The 15239-nt window shown below is 49.8% G+C and overlaps 2 protein-coding genes across 15 annotated transcripts in view; both read right to left on the bottom strand.

The window, feature by feature from the left end:
• The window catches only part of LOC118096848 (disintegrin and metalloproteinase domain-containing protein 2), a 272336-nt gene extending 262571 nt beyond the window's left edge, over window positions 1-9765 (bottom strand). For 6 of the 14 annotated variants that reach the window (XM_088657638.1, XM_088657634.1, XM_088657639.1 and 3 more), the window contains exons 1-7: window positions 8312-9765; window positions 7674-7741; window positions 6692-6753; window positions 5933-6011; window positions 4130-4206; window positions 2857-3034; window positions 1572-1628 (exon numbers count right to left, since the gene is read on the bottom strand). In XM_088657638.1, coding sequence (XP_088513764.1) covers window positions 1572-1628; window positions 2857-3034; window positions 4130-4206; window positions 5933-6011; window positions 6692-6753; window positions 7674-7741; window positions 8312-8690 — 900 coding nt within the window. In that variant the 5' untranslated portion in view covers window positions 8691-9765. Of the gene's footprint in view, window positions 1-1571; window positions 1629-2856; window positions 3035-4129; window positions 4207-4366; window positions 4572-5632; window positions 5840-5932; window positions 6012-6691; window positions 6754-7673; window positions 7742-8311 lie in introns of those variants that run through there. The other 8 variants (XM_088657643.1, XM_088657633.1, XM_088657640.1 and 5 more) reach the window with 6 other exon arrangements.
• A 1538-nt stretch (window positions 9766-11303) lies between these two features.
• The window catches only part of LOC118096803 (disintegrin and metalloproteinase domain-containing protein 2-like), a 52383-nt gene continuing 48447 nt past the window's right edge, over window positions 11304-15239 (bottom strand). The window contains exons 19-21 of the mRNA XM_060283088.2: window positions 15026-15185; window positions 13587-13631; window positions 11304-11424 (exon numbers count right to left, since the gene is read on the bottom strand). Coding sequence (XP_060139071.2) covers window positions 11397-11424; window positions 13587-13631; window positions 15026-15185 — 233 coding nt within the window. The 3' untranslated portion in view covers window positions 11304-11396. The remainder of the gene's footprint in view (window positions 11425-13586; window positions 13632-15025; window positions 15186-15239) is intronic.

Below are 15239 nucleotides of genomic sequence, written 5' to 3'. Positions count from 1 at the left end.
GTCGGGATTCAGGCCTCATCATGGGACTGAAACTGCCTTGGTTGCACTGGTTGATGATCTCCGACAGGCTAGAGACAAAGGTGACAGCTGTTTCCTAGTTCTGCTGGATCTCTCAGCGGCTTTTGACACCATCGACCATAACATCCTTCTGGACCGTCTAGAGGGGTTGGGAGCTGGGGGCACTGTCATACAGTGGTTCCGCTCCTTCCTCCTGGGCCGTGTTCAGAAAGTGGTGTTGGGGGATGAGTGTTCAGACCCCTGGGCTCTCACTTGTGGGGTGCCTCAGGGTTCTGTCCTCTCCCCCATGCTTTTTAACATCTATATGCAGCCGCTGGGAGAGATCATCAGGGGGTTTGGGCTGGGTGTCCATCAGTATGTGGATGATACCCAGCTCTACCTCTCTTTTAAATCGGAACCAGTGAAGGCGGTTAAGGTCCTGTCTGAGTGTCTGGAGGCAGTTGGAGGATGGATGGTGGCTAACAGATTGAGGTTGAATCCTGACAAGACAGAAGTACTGTTCTTGGGGGATAGGGGGCGGGTGGGTGTGGAGGACTCCCTAGTCCTGAATGGTGTGACTGTACTTCTGAAGGACCAGGTGCGCAGCCTGGGAGACATTTGGACTCACAGCTGTCCATGGAGGCGCAGGTCAATTTTGTGTCCAGGGCAGTTGTCTACCAGCTCCATCTGGTACACAGGCTGAGACCCTGCCTGCCTGCAGACTGTCTAGCCAGAGTGGTGCATGGTCTAGTTATCTCTCGCTTGGACTACTGCAATGCGCTCTACGTGGGGCTACCTTTGAAGGTGACCCGGAAACTACAACTGATCCAGAATGCAGCAGCTAGACTGGTGACTGGGAGTGACCGCCGAGACCACATAACACCGGTCTTGAAAGACCTACATTAGCTCCCACTATGTTTCCGAGCACAATTCAAAGTGTTGGTGCTGACCTGTAAAGCCCTAAACGGCCTCAGCCCAGTATACCTGAAGGAGTGTCTCCACTCCAGCACTGAGGGCCTTCTGGCGGTTCCCTCATTGCGAGAAGCGAAGTTACAGGGAACCAGACAGAGGGACTTCTCGGTAGTGGCACCCGCCCTGCGGAATGCCCTCCCATCAGATGTCAAAGAGATAAACAACTATCTGATGTTTGGAAGACATCTGAAGGCAGCCCTGTTTAGGGAAGCTTTTAATGTTTAACGGACCATTGTATTTTAATATTTTGTTGGAAGCCGCCCAGAGTGGCTGGGGAAACCCAGCCAGATGGACGGGGTATAAATTATTATTATTATTTAATATCGAGAAAGTGAGCAGAGAGCTTTTCCTCCTACTCTCATTATCCTAGAACTCAGGATGTTTCCCGTCCACTGCCAGACGTAGGAGGCTGGGAATTGCCCACGTTCTGTCACACACAAATCCTGCTTGAAGGATTCCCATGGGCATCTGGTTGGCCACCATGAGAACGGGATGCTGGACCCAATGAGTATTCTCTTCTTATGTTTGTATATGAAGAACATTGTAATGGAAGCTTGAAGTTGGGGGGGGGGACCAGCAGGGAGCTCTTCAAATAAACCTACCAATCCCTTGGCCACAACTATGTGCATTTCCACATATCTCGTGGTGCTGAAGTTAACCTATTGTAATTCAAGAAAGAACATACCATTACTGCACTCATACTAACATCATGAAAAGTCACAGGTAGAACTCTAAATGCTGCTGAATCAGAATTCAAAATGTAGGCTAGGTATCTGGCCGATTGGGGTTGCATCAAGGCCTGGAGAGATGGGGGCAGGTGGGTTCCCAGGCATTGGTCATACTGGCTGGGGCCAGTAGGAACTGTAGTCCAACATTTGGTGGGGGAGCACAGGTTCCTCATGGCTCAGCTAGGAAGACCAATAGCCTGATTCTCTATCCTCAACATGTTCATTCAAAAGGCATACAGGACTGGGAAAGAGGCCCCAGAATTATTTGAGGGAAGGCATTACTGTTTAAACTTGTATCATAGTGTTTAAATGTATGGTGTGAATGTGGCTTAAGACAAAGATGTGGAATGTTTTTCAAACTGAGGGCACATTCCTTTCTATGCAGAGATGAACACCTAATTACACAACCAATAAGCAACGAGCTCCTCCAGCAGGGCAGAGCCTACCACACTTGGTTCCACCTCTCTGCAGAGACAACATTTGTTGCTTTCGCAAAGCCCTTTGGAGCTGTTTTTCACTGGACTCTGCTGACTTCCTTAGATGTGGACAGCATTTCCACATTTTTATTTCTTGATTTTGTAGTCTCCCTTTAAGGTTGCAATCATGTGCACACTAACCTCAGTCAAAACAGTGGCACCTACTTCTGATGAAACATGCACAGAATTAGGCTGCAGAGGTGAGCATCACACACTGCTCAGCAATGAAGCTGATGCTCAGAGAGCCAGCAGGGCACCATAGCTGTCAGTGTGAAAGCTGAGAAGAAAAGCAGTGTTCTGCCAGAGAGTATATGCTTTCTAGGAGCTCAGAAAACAAACAGCTCTATTGTTGGGGGCGGCGGCGGCAAGGTCTTGCACCTAGAAATCAAGCAGTAGGTTTGCTTTTAGGGGACTGGTGCTACTTAAGGCCCATATTGCTTTCTCTGTTGACTGTGTTCTCACCTCTGTTCTGCATGCACATGTATATAGACAAACATTTACAAGCACTGAAGTCTGGGGGCGGGGGCAGTTCTCATTGAAAGAAAGCTGGCCTTGAAAAGGCTTCTCCCAGGAACTCCTACTGCTTAGGGGGGAGGGAGGGAGGGAGCATGCATAGGTGCACATGTTACTATTTTGTTTTGGATCTATACACACAATTTTCTTTAAAGAAGAAAAGCACTCACTGGTATTCCCGATTCTACCCTTGGCGTTATTCCTGAACTCCATCTAATGGAATAATTCTGTTCAGAAAGTGGATGCTCTGTATCTTCATATTCAATCTGATAAACAAGATGCTGAAATCCGGAAGCAGATTCAACTGGCTCAATTCCGTAGCTGCTGTTCTCAAACTGCAACAGCCCACTGTTAGGAGGAGATAAAGTGGAAAAGAAGCCCCCCACCCCCAAAAAATGTTGATGTTGCAAACCATGACTTGGTAGCCAAAAGCTAAATTCCTATTTCAGTCCAATGCAGTGCTTCAGCTGGTGGCAAGGAGCTCAATCCTACTTTCTGCAGGGACTGGCTGTGTGAGCAGCCAATCCAACTGTGTTTTTACATCTGACCTACCACATATGGCATCAGCGTGGAGAACGTAGGCATGGTTCATGGGGAAAGGCCTTTAGGCCAAACAGCGGGACCTGGTAGGCCAAATCTGGCCCACAGTCCAGGGGTTTGCCCATCCCTAATATAGGAGAAGCTGAAATGGGATGAAAATAATCCCATTTGAAAGAAAACTGAAAAAGACAGCCTTTTCCCTGAGTAGGCTACTAAACAAAAACCACAGTGCCTAGGGCTTGCCGATCAGAAGGTTGGCAGTTCGAATCCCTGCAATGGGGTGAGCTCCCGTTGCTTGGTCCCAGCTCCTGCCAACCTAGCAGTTTGAAAGCATGTCAAAGTGCAAGTAGATAAATAGGAACCGCTACAGCGGGAAGGTAAACGGTGTTTCCATGTGCTGCTCTGGTTTGCCAGAAGCGGCTTTGTCATGCTGGCCAGCTGTGTGCAGACAAAACGCCGGCTCCCTCGGCCAGTAAAGCACCGCAACCCCAGAGTCGTTCGTGACTGGACTTAACGGTCAGGGGTCCCTTTAACTTTACTGAGTAGAACACCCGACTATTCTGTTGTATCAGGTGTGCATGTATGGCAATCCATATAAAATGAACAGACCTCAGTGTGTGTTCACAGGAGCCATTTGGGAAATGTATACTTAAGATTGCATGTAACTGGTGAGAAGTAAATGTTTATATATGTCAGTTATAAAAGGCAGTTCAATTTATACTTTGACTTTTACCATGTGTGTGTTTGTGAAGAGGCTGATTCATCCATGCCTAGTTATACTTTGCCACTCTGGCTTATTAAGCAGGATATCCAATTTCAGTGGGGTTATCCTTGCTCTGCAGGCAGCTGAACTTGGGACTGAGGAACAAAGGGTTCTGTTCAAGAATAACACATAGGTCTCACCTAAGCCCAAGGCAGGTGCTGAGCATCACAATGGAATCAGTATAGCCTTCAATGTAGCCTTGATAGTAGCAATTGCGCTAGAAAGAGTAATCAGATTAATTTATCTACTACCAGGGGGCAACTCAAAAGTGAAATACATACACTGCTATATGAAATCCAACCCTAGAGCACATAATTTAAATGAGAGGCTAACAGGCTAAATTTGGGGTTGTTACTCCAAACTATGCAGTTACTCACCTTTCCTCTTGGGCTGACCAACTGCAGTTTCCCTTCTGGTCACAGTCAGGTTGGTGCTCACATGGAGAGTCCATTGAAAGCTGCTCCAGCAGCACAGAGAGTGGGGTATCTAGGCTTGTTTCCAAAAACCCTCAGGTTGAGCTTCCTGGTGCCGTATACCCACTAAGCACTGATTCCCCACTAGCTAAGGTTTCTGGATATGTGCCTGCTCAAGTAGGAAAAGTGTGTGGGGAAAGTGGAATGCAAAAGCAGTGGGTGAGAAAGGGTGAAGTGTCACAGATATAAAATTTCCAGAAATGTGTGTGTGTGTGTTTGTGGAGGGGGGTACTTATAGAGGAAGGGGTAAATGAACTATGAACTATGAAGAACGATTGAAATATATGCAATGTTTATTTATTTTTACCACACCTAAATTTTTTTTTACTGCTTCAACATGTGTTATTTATAGGAAGAATATAATGTTCTAATATTTGGTATATTTGTGGAATTTAAAACTATAAGCACCTTAGTTCTCTACAAGCAAAATTGTGTCTAGAACCAATTGTAGTTCCCTCCCTTCTGTGGGTCTTGGCTAGAGCTCAGTTATTCTTGAACTTGCAGATTTTTCCTCGAGTCTTTGGTACTCATAACAAGGCTATTCTAGTATCCCATTTCTTTCAGACCTTTTTATAACCTAGAAAAGTAATGCAGTAAGCTGCACGATTCCTGTCTGCAGCAGGGGGGGGGCCCTATGCCATCGTCATGTGAGGATAGAAGACAAAACCTCAGAAAGGAAGGGGTCATGTCAAAAAGAGAGCTGAAGCAGGGCATTTGTGGCTAGTACCCCCAAACTAGACACACATGCACCTATCCATTGCTTCTCTGCTGCATATTGCCTAACCATGGGTGCATTGGAACCTGCATATGAATTTGTGCACTGGGCCAGTCCGCCGCTGCTGCTGCTGCTAGTGAAACAAAATGCACATGTGGCACCAGCGGCCTAACAACCCCCACCAGTGCAGGAGCAGACCAAAGTTGTTGAGCTTTGTTCCGGGCAACCGGCCACCGATTTCAGGTGCTAGCCTGCAGCACCTGAAATGACCAACAACTGCCATGATCCTCCCCACCCCCGGCTATGCTACTGTGTGGCACACTCTGTGTAAGGATGTCTGTTTTTGTTTGAAAGGATGTGTGCTTTGAAAATTCCCTACTTTCTTATTATTATCAACATATATATTTTAACTAATCAGTTAAAACTACTACTGTATAGTTAATCTACAGTCATACCTCATGTTACGTCTGCTGTGGGTTACGTCTTTTCAGGTTACGGGCACGCCGAACTCGGAAGTCTTCCGGGTTACTTTCGGGTTCGGCGCACGCACAGAAGCACTGAATTGTGTCACGCGTGTGCGCAGACACAGCACTTCAGGATGCGGCCTTTTCATGTTGCGGACGGGCCTCTGGAATGGATCCCGTTCACAACCAGAGGTACCACTGTATTTTAAAAAATTGGTTGGCAGGTCTAATGCAGCTCGAACGACAGGCACTCAAAGAGAAACCTGTTTCCTGCACTTGAGAGAATCTTACCTGAATGGGAGGAACAAAAGACACTGCTGACCCTCCATGGCTATACGTATAAACTCTGAAATCATTGGTTAAAAAGGATCTACAAAGAAAGCATAAAAAATACACAAAGGTGGTACGGAAAATAGGGAAAGAGGGAGAAATGGTGTGCCTGCTGTCATGTCCTGACATGTGACAGTGACTCAGAGCAGTATCCAACTAATGTGTACCATCAGCGCAAGGATGTGCACAAGGAGCCCGCAAGGCCTTTTGGGGTGGCTCTTGGCAACATTTAAGAAAAAGCATCTTAGCCTCCCAAAGTGCTTCTGCATGGCTGGAATGCGTCATGGAACAGTTATCACACCTCTTGCTTGCCTGGATGAAGGTGGGGGGTGGGGTGGGTGTATGAATCTTTGAATTTTGCATGGCTGGCATGTCTGCCACACAAGGGTGCACCCAGTATTTGTCGCTGGCCCCGCCATCCCAACCCCCCTGGCATGCAGCTCCAGAAATGGTCTGTGTGTGCTGCATCATTTGATCAATTATTCAGGGCAGGGCTTACCCCCCCCCCCATGTTTTATTCACGTTGGCACCCCAGGAGGGTATTAAGATTTGCTTCTGAAAGTAAGCTTGTTTTCTTTACAGAGGAGAGCAGAGTGCTGTGTCCCCTCTCTTCCTCAGGAAATCTTTCCAGGAAATCTTTCTAGACGCTACCAGGATTTATTAAACAAGATTGCAATTGTCTTATAGAACTGGCAAATCCCAGTTATTTATTCTACTCACTGTTGCTTCAGATGAATGATATATGGCTTTCCATTTATATCAATATCAAAGGTCATCCTTTCCTGCAATAGCCAAAGGGTTAAGCATGCTATAGTTTTTACACAGTAAACTCCAGCCTATGCAAAGAATTTGTGCACACTCCCCTGAGAGGTGTCCCATGTAATAAAAAGATAAAACAGATTAAGAACAGATTTTAATAAATGGCTTGCTGCCACTGCAAGCCAGGTTCATTTCAATCATGAAGGTCAGTACAGAAATTTAAATTAATAATAATAATAATGGCTTTAATAATAATAATACGGTAATGGAAGTGGGATTAGAACAGTGGTTTCCCTGCAGTGCTTCACAATGCTACAAATGGGATCCACAGCAAAATGTCCACCCCCTAAGAGGAGTGCTCCTGTTCCTGTCTCTAGGCTACCTGCAAGAGGAACCTTGTTCACATTAGTGGTGGGACGTTTTTCTTGCCCTCCCCCGCTTCCCCAAACATAAGCATTTATCTTTATGGGATGATGTGGGAGTTGGCTTAGTTCTGCACAATGTGGCAGTAAAAGGGACCAGGATGGGGCCAAGTTCTCCAGGAACTCTAACGTTTGCGCAGTCTCAGTAAGCCATAGCTTCACTAACTGCCTCGTGCAAACCAGATTTGTCTGCTGCTGCTCAAATTAACATTGTTGGTTTTAAAAGTTAGCATTAAAAAAATCTTTTAATTCAGGGCTGCCATACATCCAGATTTCCCCAGACATTACCAATATTTCAAAGGCAAAATTGACATCCAGGGGGGATTTCTGAAAGGTGGCTCTTTGTCCTGGATCTTAGGCAAGTCAAATGAAAAATCAGTCAACAATGTTGGGGTCAACAACTTTTGGGATGTCCTGGTTTTTACTTTTTGAAATATGGCAACCCTAAAAGTAAACAGCCTTGACAGGGCAGTCTGGAATAAAAGGTCAGGTAGAACACTTTTCATAATGAAACACAATACCGTATTTCCAGTGACGTAAGATGGGATCCTCTGAGGAACAGTCACTTGGAGGAATGTTCGCTGAGACCCTAGACAGGAGAGACCCTTCTATAGCCATTTATCCGTTAATATACTGCACTTAGATAAACTCTGGGTGGGCATTACAGGAAAATAATTTTGCAATAATTTTCAGCCCTCTCAACCAATTACCGTTTTTCAGCATATATGGCATGGAGCCATGACAGCTAAGGTTTGTATGTATGTAACCACACATTTGCAGTGTAGCTGTGACTTTTCCAAGGGCCGGAGTTGAGGGGCCAAGGAAGGCGGCCTTCGTGCCCCTCACCCTCATTCTGCAGCAAAGAGGCGCCCCAGTCAGAGCAGCTTCTTCCTCGGAGCCTGACTCTGCGCCTCGGCTCGTGCAGGGTCCCAGCTCCGCCGCCGGGTCAGGCCTGACCCGGGCAGCAGCAGAGCAGCAGAAGGGGCAGCAACGCGGCCGCCGCCCCCCCCCCCTGCTCGGCCCCCGCAGGCAGCGGCGCTTCCCGGCCCTCTCGTCGTCCCCTCTCGGGCAATGCGCCCGGAGACAGATCCAAAGGACGCCCTTCCCCTCCGAGGAGGCGGGGCGGGGGGCGCTTCGGACGCGCAGCAGGCTCGCTCACCCAGCGCAGAAAGCAGGCCCACGCTGCGCAGCGCCAGCAGCAGGCCCAGCAGCAGGCCCAGCAGCGCCATCGCCGCGCCCCTCGCTCGACCCGCAGCCGCCGGCGACCAGTAACGGGCGCCGAGGAACTCGAAGGGAGGAGGAGGCGGGGCCCGGGAGAACGGCGCGGGGGCGCCTCCGCGGGCGAATGGCCGGCCGGGCGGGCGGGGCGGTGACCTTTCGGCGGAGGAGCCGCCAAGCGCTGGGGCTAGAAGAGGAGCAGAGGCAGAGCTGCAGGCAGGCAGGCAGACCTGGGAAGCCAGGCGGATGGGGCGCGCCAGCAAAAGGGGCTCGCTTCTCGCAAACGTGTTGCGTTTGCGGGTTGGGCAAGAACCGCTCATCCTGAGCCGGCGTTTGGATTCATCAAAATGTCTCTAAACAAGTTTCAGAAAGCAAACATTTCTAATATATGAGCGTGGTGCAGTCTCCCAGTTGGTAGAGCATGAGGCTGTTAATCTCAGGGTCGTGGGCTCAAGCCCCACATTGGGCAAGATTCCTCTATTGCAGGAGATGGACTAGAGAGAGGAGCCTTGCTGTCCCTTCCAACTCTGAAATTTTGATGGTATGCATGTATGAGCATGGGAAATGAGGGGCGGGTGGAGCTCAGCAACCTGGGAAGGAAAACTGATCTGAAATCTCTGCTGCCTTGCAAGTCATCATCGGGGAAGAGAATGCTCAGGAGAAGCCCGACACAAATCCAGAGTGGAGCCTCAAATGGTTGGATGGCATGGCACCTTGTACACCTCCGTCTGGCAACTCCTGCTGCAGCCAAGCTAGTGCTTTCCTTTGGACCCCATCAGCGAGGCCAAGAGGGGGACCCTGCCAGTGCAGGGTGTGCCAGTGCAGCTGCTTGACATCAGGCTGGTGCAGTGGCGTAGCGTGGGTTGTCAGCACCCGGGGCAAGGCAGGTAATTTGCACCCCCTAACCCGTGGATTTTAGCACTCGAGTCCCCCTGCACCCCCCACGCTACGCGAACAACGAAGAGGCGGCGGCGGCGGCGAGGCAGCCCGGTCTGCGTGGCCGCTGGGTGCCGCTCAGGCTGCCTTTGCGGCGGCGCTTCAGTCACTCACTCTCCTTCGGCACTTCGGCAGCCGGCTTCGGCGCTCCCAGGAGAGCCGGGCTGCCCCCCGCCCAGAGGGATGGCAGACAGGCAGGCAGGAAGGCGGGCTCCGGGCGGCGCTTAGCAAGGCTGTCTCCTAGTGTCGCTACTGGCAGGCAGGCAGGCAGGCGGGCTTCTCTCTCCGTCTTGCTCGCTGAGGGGGAAGCCGACTAAGGCGCCGCCGCTCCTCCTCAGCTCCAGTTGCCAGCAGGCTTCGCACCCTCGCGCCCGTCCCAGCCCAAGGAAGTGGCCGCTTGCCACTAAAAACAGAAATAGAAAAATAGAAAATAGAAAAATAAAAAATAGAAAAAATAAAACCAGAAAATAGAAAAAATAAAAAGTAGAAAAAAATAAAAAGTAGAAAAAATAAAATAAAAAACAGCTTCAGGCCGCTCTCCAGAGGCACACGTGCATAGTGTGGGCTCTATTAGCGTCCCTTCCTTTGTCTGCCTCACACACTGGAGTGGCAGAAGCTTTTCTGTGAAGTTTGTGTGTTGCATTTATATTCTGCCTCTCTACCGCGGCACCCAAGACAATTTACAATCTGAAATACTAAACATTCTCAGGCCAGTCTCAGAAGCTCCCTGCCCTAGACTTCTCACTTCTGCCTCTCCCAAGGGCAGAAGTAGGAGCCCTGGGCAAGGTTGGGAAGAGGCTGCAGTGGCACATATGGGTCTACATTAGGGTTACCAGACGTTCCCGGGGACAGCCCCCAGATTTGCAGATGTGTCCCCAGACAAATCTCGTCCCCAGAATGTCCCCATATTTCATAAAATGTCCCCAGGATGCCAGCAGGAGCAGCCGGAATCAACTCAATTGTTCAGCGGGAGGAGAAGTGGGGAGAAGGCGCTGTGATTGCAAAGTGCACAGGCACACACGCGAGAGGGAAAATCGGAAAGAAAAGCCCCCTTTCTCTCCCTCGGCCTCGTCGGCCTCATTTACATCTCCCTGGATGGCATCCTGGCCTCTGGCAGGATCCAGTTCCAACCCTTCTTCAAACTTCGCTTCCCCCCCCCCGCTTCTCCCCGCTCCTTGACGCTGCTGCTGCTGGTGCCCTGTGAGTAGCGGAGATCAAGAGCAAAGTTGGTCGCGCTCAAAGCAATGGGGAGAGAAAGGAAGAGAAACAGAGAGGGAAAGGAGGGGGGCAGTGAAATTGCCCTTAAAAGAAAAAGAAAAAAAGAAAAATTCTAGCGAATTGTATTGCCAGCTCCCTTTCATCTATGCACCTCTCAGTGTGCGGGAGCGGGAGCCTGTCAGCTGTAGCCTGTAGAGTGGCTTCAGACCGCTCTCCGGAGGCGCGTGCCTCGGGATAGCGGCCTAAAGCCGCTCTACAGCTGACAGGCGCAGCGAGGTGGCCCCAGGCTCGCGCTCCCGCACGCCTCTGGAGCTTCGCACGGGGACCGCGAGCCTGGGGCCATCTCCACTGTGCCTGTCAGCTGTAGAGCGGCTTGAGGCCACTCTCCGCGCGTGCCTCTGGAGAGCGGCCTGAAGCCGCTCAGCACCGGCGGGCGGCAGGCGGTGGGCAGGCTGGCCAGCACCCCCTCCATTCTGGCGCCCTAGGCAGCTGCCTAGGTCTCCTGAATGGACACACCGGCCCTGGCTCCCTCTAGCAGAAATCTCTGGCAGAATTGGCATCTATTCCCTCAAAGAGAGATTAGCTCACTGCTGGTTTTCGTTGCTTGGGGATGGCAGGTGAAGAGGCAGCAAAAGCATGGAGGAAGGCAAAGAGGCTCTTGGAACAAGCAGTAAGCCCCTATTGGGGTGTAGGCCACAGCATGTGCCTACTGATGCCAACCCATAATGCAGCTCCTGCATTCTGTATACAAATGCAAAGAAGGACCTGGAGAACCATTCACAGAATACTTTTCACCTGTACTGTATAAGCAAGCAATAATTTATTAGGCAGCTACAAGTCATATAAACAGCAGGAGCCTGGCCCAGGTCTGGTCACATTGTGTCTTCTTGGTTGCTCAAGCTACTCACATGCCAGGGGCAGCAGGAGGGAGAGAGGAGAGAAGATATGATGGAACAAAACAATAAGGAGAATCAGCAAAATGAGACAAAAATAAATAAATGGTGCATTTGCATTTCCTTAGCACCACCCAGAAAGATGGAGAAGAGATTGGAAAAACCACCTTCTCCCATAGAAACCTCTCCACTCCCTGCACAGTCTTTGAAATTTCTGTACCAGGGCTGGCCCAAGACACTTGGGCCCCTAAGGCAAACCACAAACTGGCATCTCCTGCCTGTCAGGGAGGAAGGTCTGAGTTCACTTCATCTATATCAGGAACTGGGTGGAATAAAGCTGTGCATTGGGGGAAAGAGTCAGAGGAGACCTGTTCACCAAGAGGCCACTGTAGAGGTGGCATGGGGAGGGGGCGCTGCCAAGGAGAACGCAGATCTGGCCTCCAAGGAGTGCTGTCACTGCCACCACAGCAGCAGCAGCAGCAGCAGCAGGGGGTGATGTGTAGCTTGGAGGCCAGATCTACTGCCACCTGAGGCAGTCGCTTTACCTTGCCTCTTGGGTGGACTGGCCCTACTTTGTACCTTTCCTATGAAAGGCAAGATCTAGTCTTGTGGGGCTTTGCCTGGAAGTGCTGCTGCTGCTGCTGCTGCTGCTGCTGCTGCTGCTGCTGCTGCTGCTGCTGCTGCTGCTGCTGCTGCTGCTGCTGTTATGAAACAGTTCCCCAAGCAATGCCTGTCACTGCTTTGCTCACCAGATGTTTCAGACCATAACTCCATTCAGCCTGGCATCAAACAGCCATGCTGGCTGAGGCCAACAGGAGCTGCACTCCAAAAGATCTGGAGGGCACCCAGGGCCGGCTCTAGGTAGAGTCCCGGTGGTGCGGGGTGGCAGGGCGCCGGGCTGGTAGGCCGGACGCTGCGCGGCATGCTGCGCCCTGCGAGGGTGGGGGCGCCGGAGCGATCTCCGCCCCTCAGCGCCAGGGCGCGCAACCTGCTTGAGACTGCCCTGAGGGCACCACACTGCTGAAGGCTGGCAGAGTTTTAGGTGTGCCATTTAACATTGTTGAATTGATGAGACCATGTGAATTGAGAAAACAGTATCTAAACAATTAGAATGAATACTATCATATAAATAGAGTTAAAATTGAGTAATGATGATTAATATACAGTGGTACCTTGGTTCTCAAACTTAATCCATTCCAGAAGCATTCCAAAACCAAGGCACACTTTCCCATAGAAAATAATGCAAAATGGATTAATCCATTCCATACTTTTACAAACAACCCCTAATGATAAACTGGCGGCTGATGGCTCTTGCGGGGTGTCTGTGACTCTGCCTGTTACATCTTCCACTCTTGGCCTTGGATAACCTTGGGTGGGCCCTGAACCTTTGTCTCGGATCAGGACAAATGTGAGTACTCTTTGAAGGCCCCCTAATCCCAGAGCTATATGGGTGCTGTGTTGTGGGGGTTCTCCTCCTTCCCCTTTGTGTGTTGTGCTAAAAGAACAACAGCTGTTGAGTTCAAGCAGTCTGGCTTGGAGGGGTGCCTGGAGACAAGCAGTAGAAGGCTGACTGCTGGCTGTGCCACTGGATCTGTGCCATTGGGGGACACTGATGCCCATTGTGTGTCTGATGGTGCAGTGGGTGTGCTAGGAGCAGGACATCCTGAGTCCATTGTCTGCATGTGGGGGCAGCCTGTGGGCATCATTGCTGGTGGAGTCCAGGATTGGTAGGCTTTGATGGTTTTCCAGGAATGCTGTTAAGCTGACTTCTAATATTTGGACTGGTGTATTTTCCCCTCCCAGGTAGAGTGAGACTGAATAGTAGATATGACCATTATTTCGCTGGCAGAGCAACAGAATCACACTCCGGCCATCCCATGCACAACCCCTGAGTAACCAGAGTAAAAGTCTGCTCTGCCCGTGTTTGTTTTCAGGTCTTATTTTACTGTGTGTTCCCTTGAGGCTCCTTGGAAGGAAAGGTAAATAAGCTGATTTTGCATATAAACCCAGTCCTTAAGTGGTGGGGAAAACTAGACAATTTAATCCATGTTTCACTATCACAAAGGGAGAAAATATATTAGGGAGTGATCCTTTTCTACACTGCAGCTAGCTCTGTAAGGCAAATTGGTTTGTTTTTAATCAATATACTTTAAGTTAGTTGACGCCTACCTTGTTTTGTCTGACATGCTATATTCATCGGATCTAGTATAAGATCTGAAATGTAATGAGAATTAAGATTACTTATCCTCAATTATATACAGATAACATACCTCGGTTTTGTCATGGAGTTAGCTTTACTATAAAGTCTGAAAGTTAATTATTATTATATGTACTGGGGTGGGCAACTTATGGCCCTTCAGAGGTTGCTGGACTACACTCCCATCTTTCCTGACCACTAGCCACAATGGGTTGTTGCAGTACAACAACACCTGGAGGGTCACAGGTTCCTATCCTTGCTTTTCTTTCTTTTGTTGTTGAACATCATCCAACCACATCTGGAGGGATACAGCCCTCCCCCACCCCGATATATACCAACAGCGAACTCCTATCTGTGTTAATTGTGCAGCTGAAATGGCACCTCCGATGCATCAACAGGCTCAGATGAACCCCAAGGTTTGCAGAAATAGAACAAAAAATATTAGGAAAAAACCCTAAGCAAGGGTAAAAGGTAAAGGGACCCCTGACCATTAGGTCCAGTCGTGACCGACTCTGGGGTTGCGGCGCTCATCTCGCATTATTGGCCAAGGGAGCCGGCGTACAGCTTCCAGGTCATGTGGCCAGCATGACAAAGCCACTTCTGGCGAACCAGAGCAGCACACGGAAATGCCGTTTACCTTCCCGCTGTAGCAGTACCTATTTATCTACTTTCACTTTAAAGTGCTTTCAAACTGCTAGGTTGGCAGGAGCTGGGACCAAGCAACGGGAGCTCACCCCGTCACAGGGATTCGAACCGCCGACCTTCTGATCAGCAAGCCCTAGGCTCTGTGGTTTAACCCACAGCGCCACCCGAAAGCAAGGGACTCCCCCCCCCCAAAAAAAACAATAAAACCCCACAGCCCAATGCAAAAGTGTGTGAGAAGGGAAATGGAATGTGGAGGCGGCCATGGGTGAAGAAGACTGAATTATGTTGCAGGTGCTAAAGGTAAAGGTAAAGGGACCCCTGACCATTAGGTCCTGTCGTGACAGACTCTGTGGTTGCGCGCTCATCTCGCATTATTGGCCGAGGGAGCCAGCGTACAGCTTCCAGGTCATGTGGCCAGCATGACAAAGCCGCTTCTGGCAAACCAGAGCAGCACACGGAAACGCCGTTTACCTTCCTGCTGTAGCGGTTCCTATTTATCTACTTGCACTTTGACGTGCTTTCGAACTGCTAGATTGGCAGGAGCTGGGACCAAGCAACGGGAGCTCACCCCGTCACAGGGATTCGAACCACCGACCTTCTGATCAGCAAGCCCTAGGCTCAGTGGTTTAACCACAGCGCCACCTGGGTCATGGGTGAAGAAGACTGAATTATGTTGCAGGTGCTACTTGTCCAAATTGTTGATGGATCAGAAGATTTCAGGTGAATACAGGGCAGGCCCTGGTAAACTGTGGCCAAAGTGACTTACTCAGAATCACCTAGGGACTCGCTGTCATCTATGCAGTACTTGCTGATTCGTGCCCATTTGACAATCAGGACGGCTGACCCAACCACAATGGGCAGAAAGAGAAATATGCTCAGGAGCACCCACGTCCTCATGTTGTCTTCTATGACTCTTTCTGTAATATCTAGATGGAAACAAATTTCACAGCAAAGACTGAACCAGGAGAGCTGCGGCATTA

Source organism: Zootoca vivipara, chromosome 14, assembly GCF_965207765.1.
Source record: "Zootoca vivipara chromosome 14, rZooViv2.hap1.1, whole genome shotgun sequence".
In the NCBI taxonomy this organism is placed as follows: domain Eukaryota; kingdom Metazoa; phylum Chordata; class Lepidosauria; order Squamata; family Lacertidae; genus Zootoca; species Zootoca vivipara.
The sequence above is the reverse complement of the archived record's forward strand: the minus strand, read 5'-3'. Positions and strand labels throughout refer to the sequence as shown.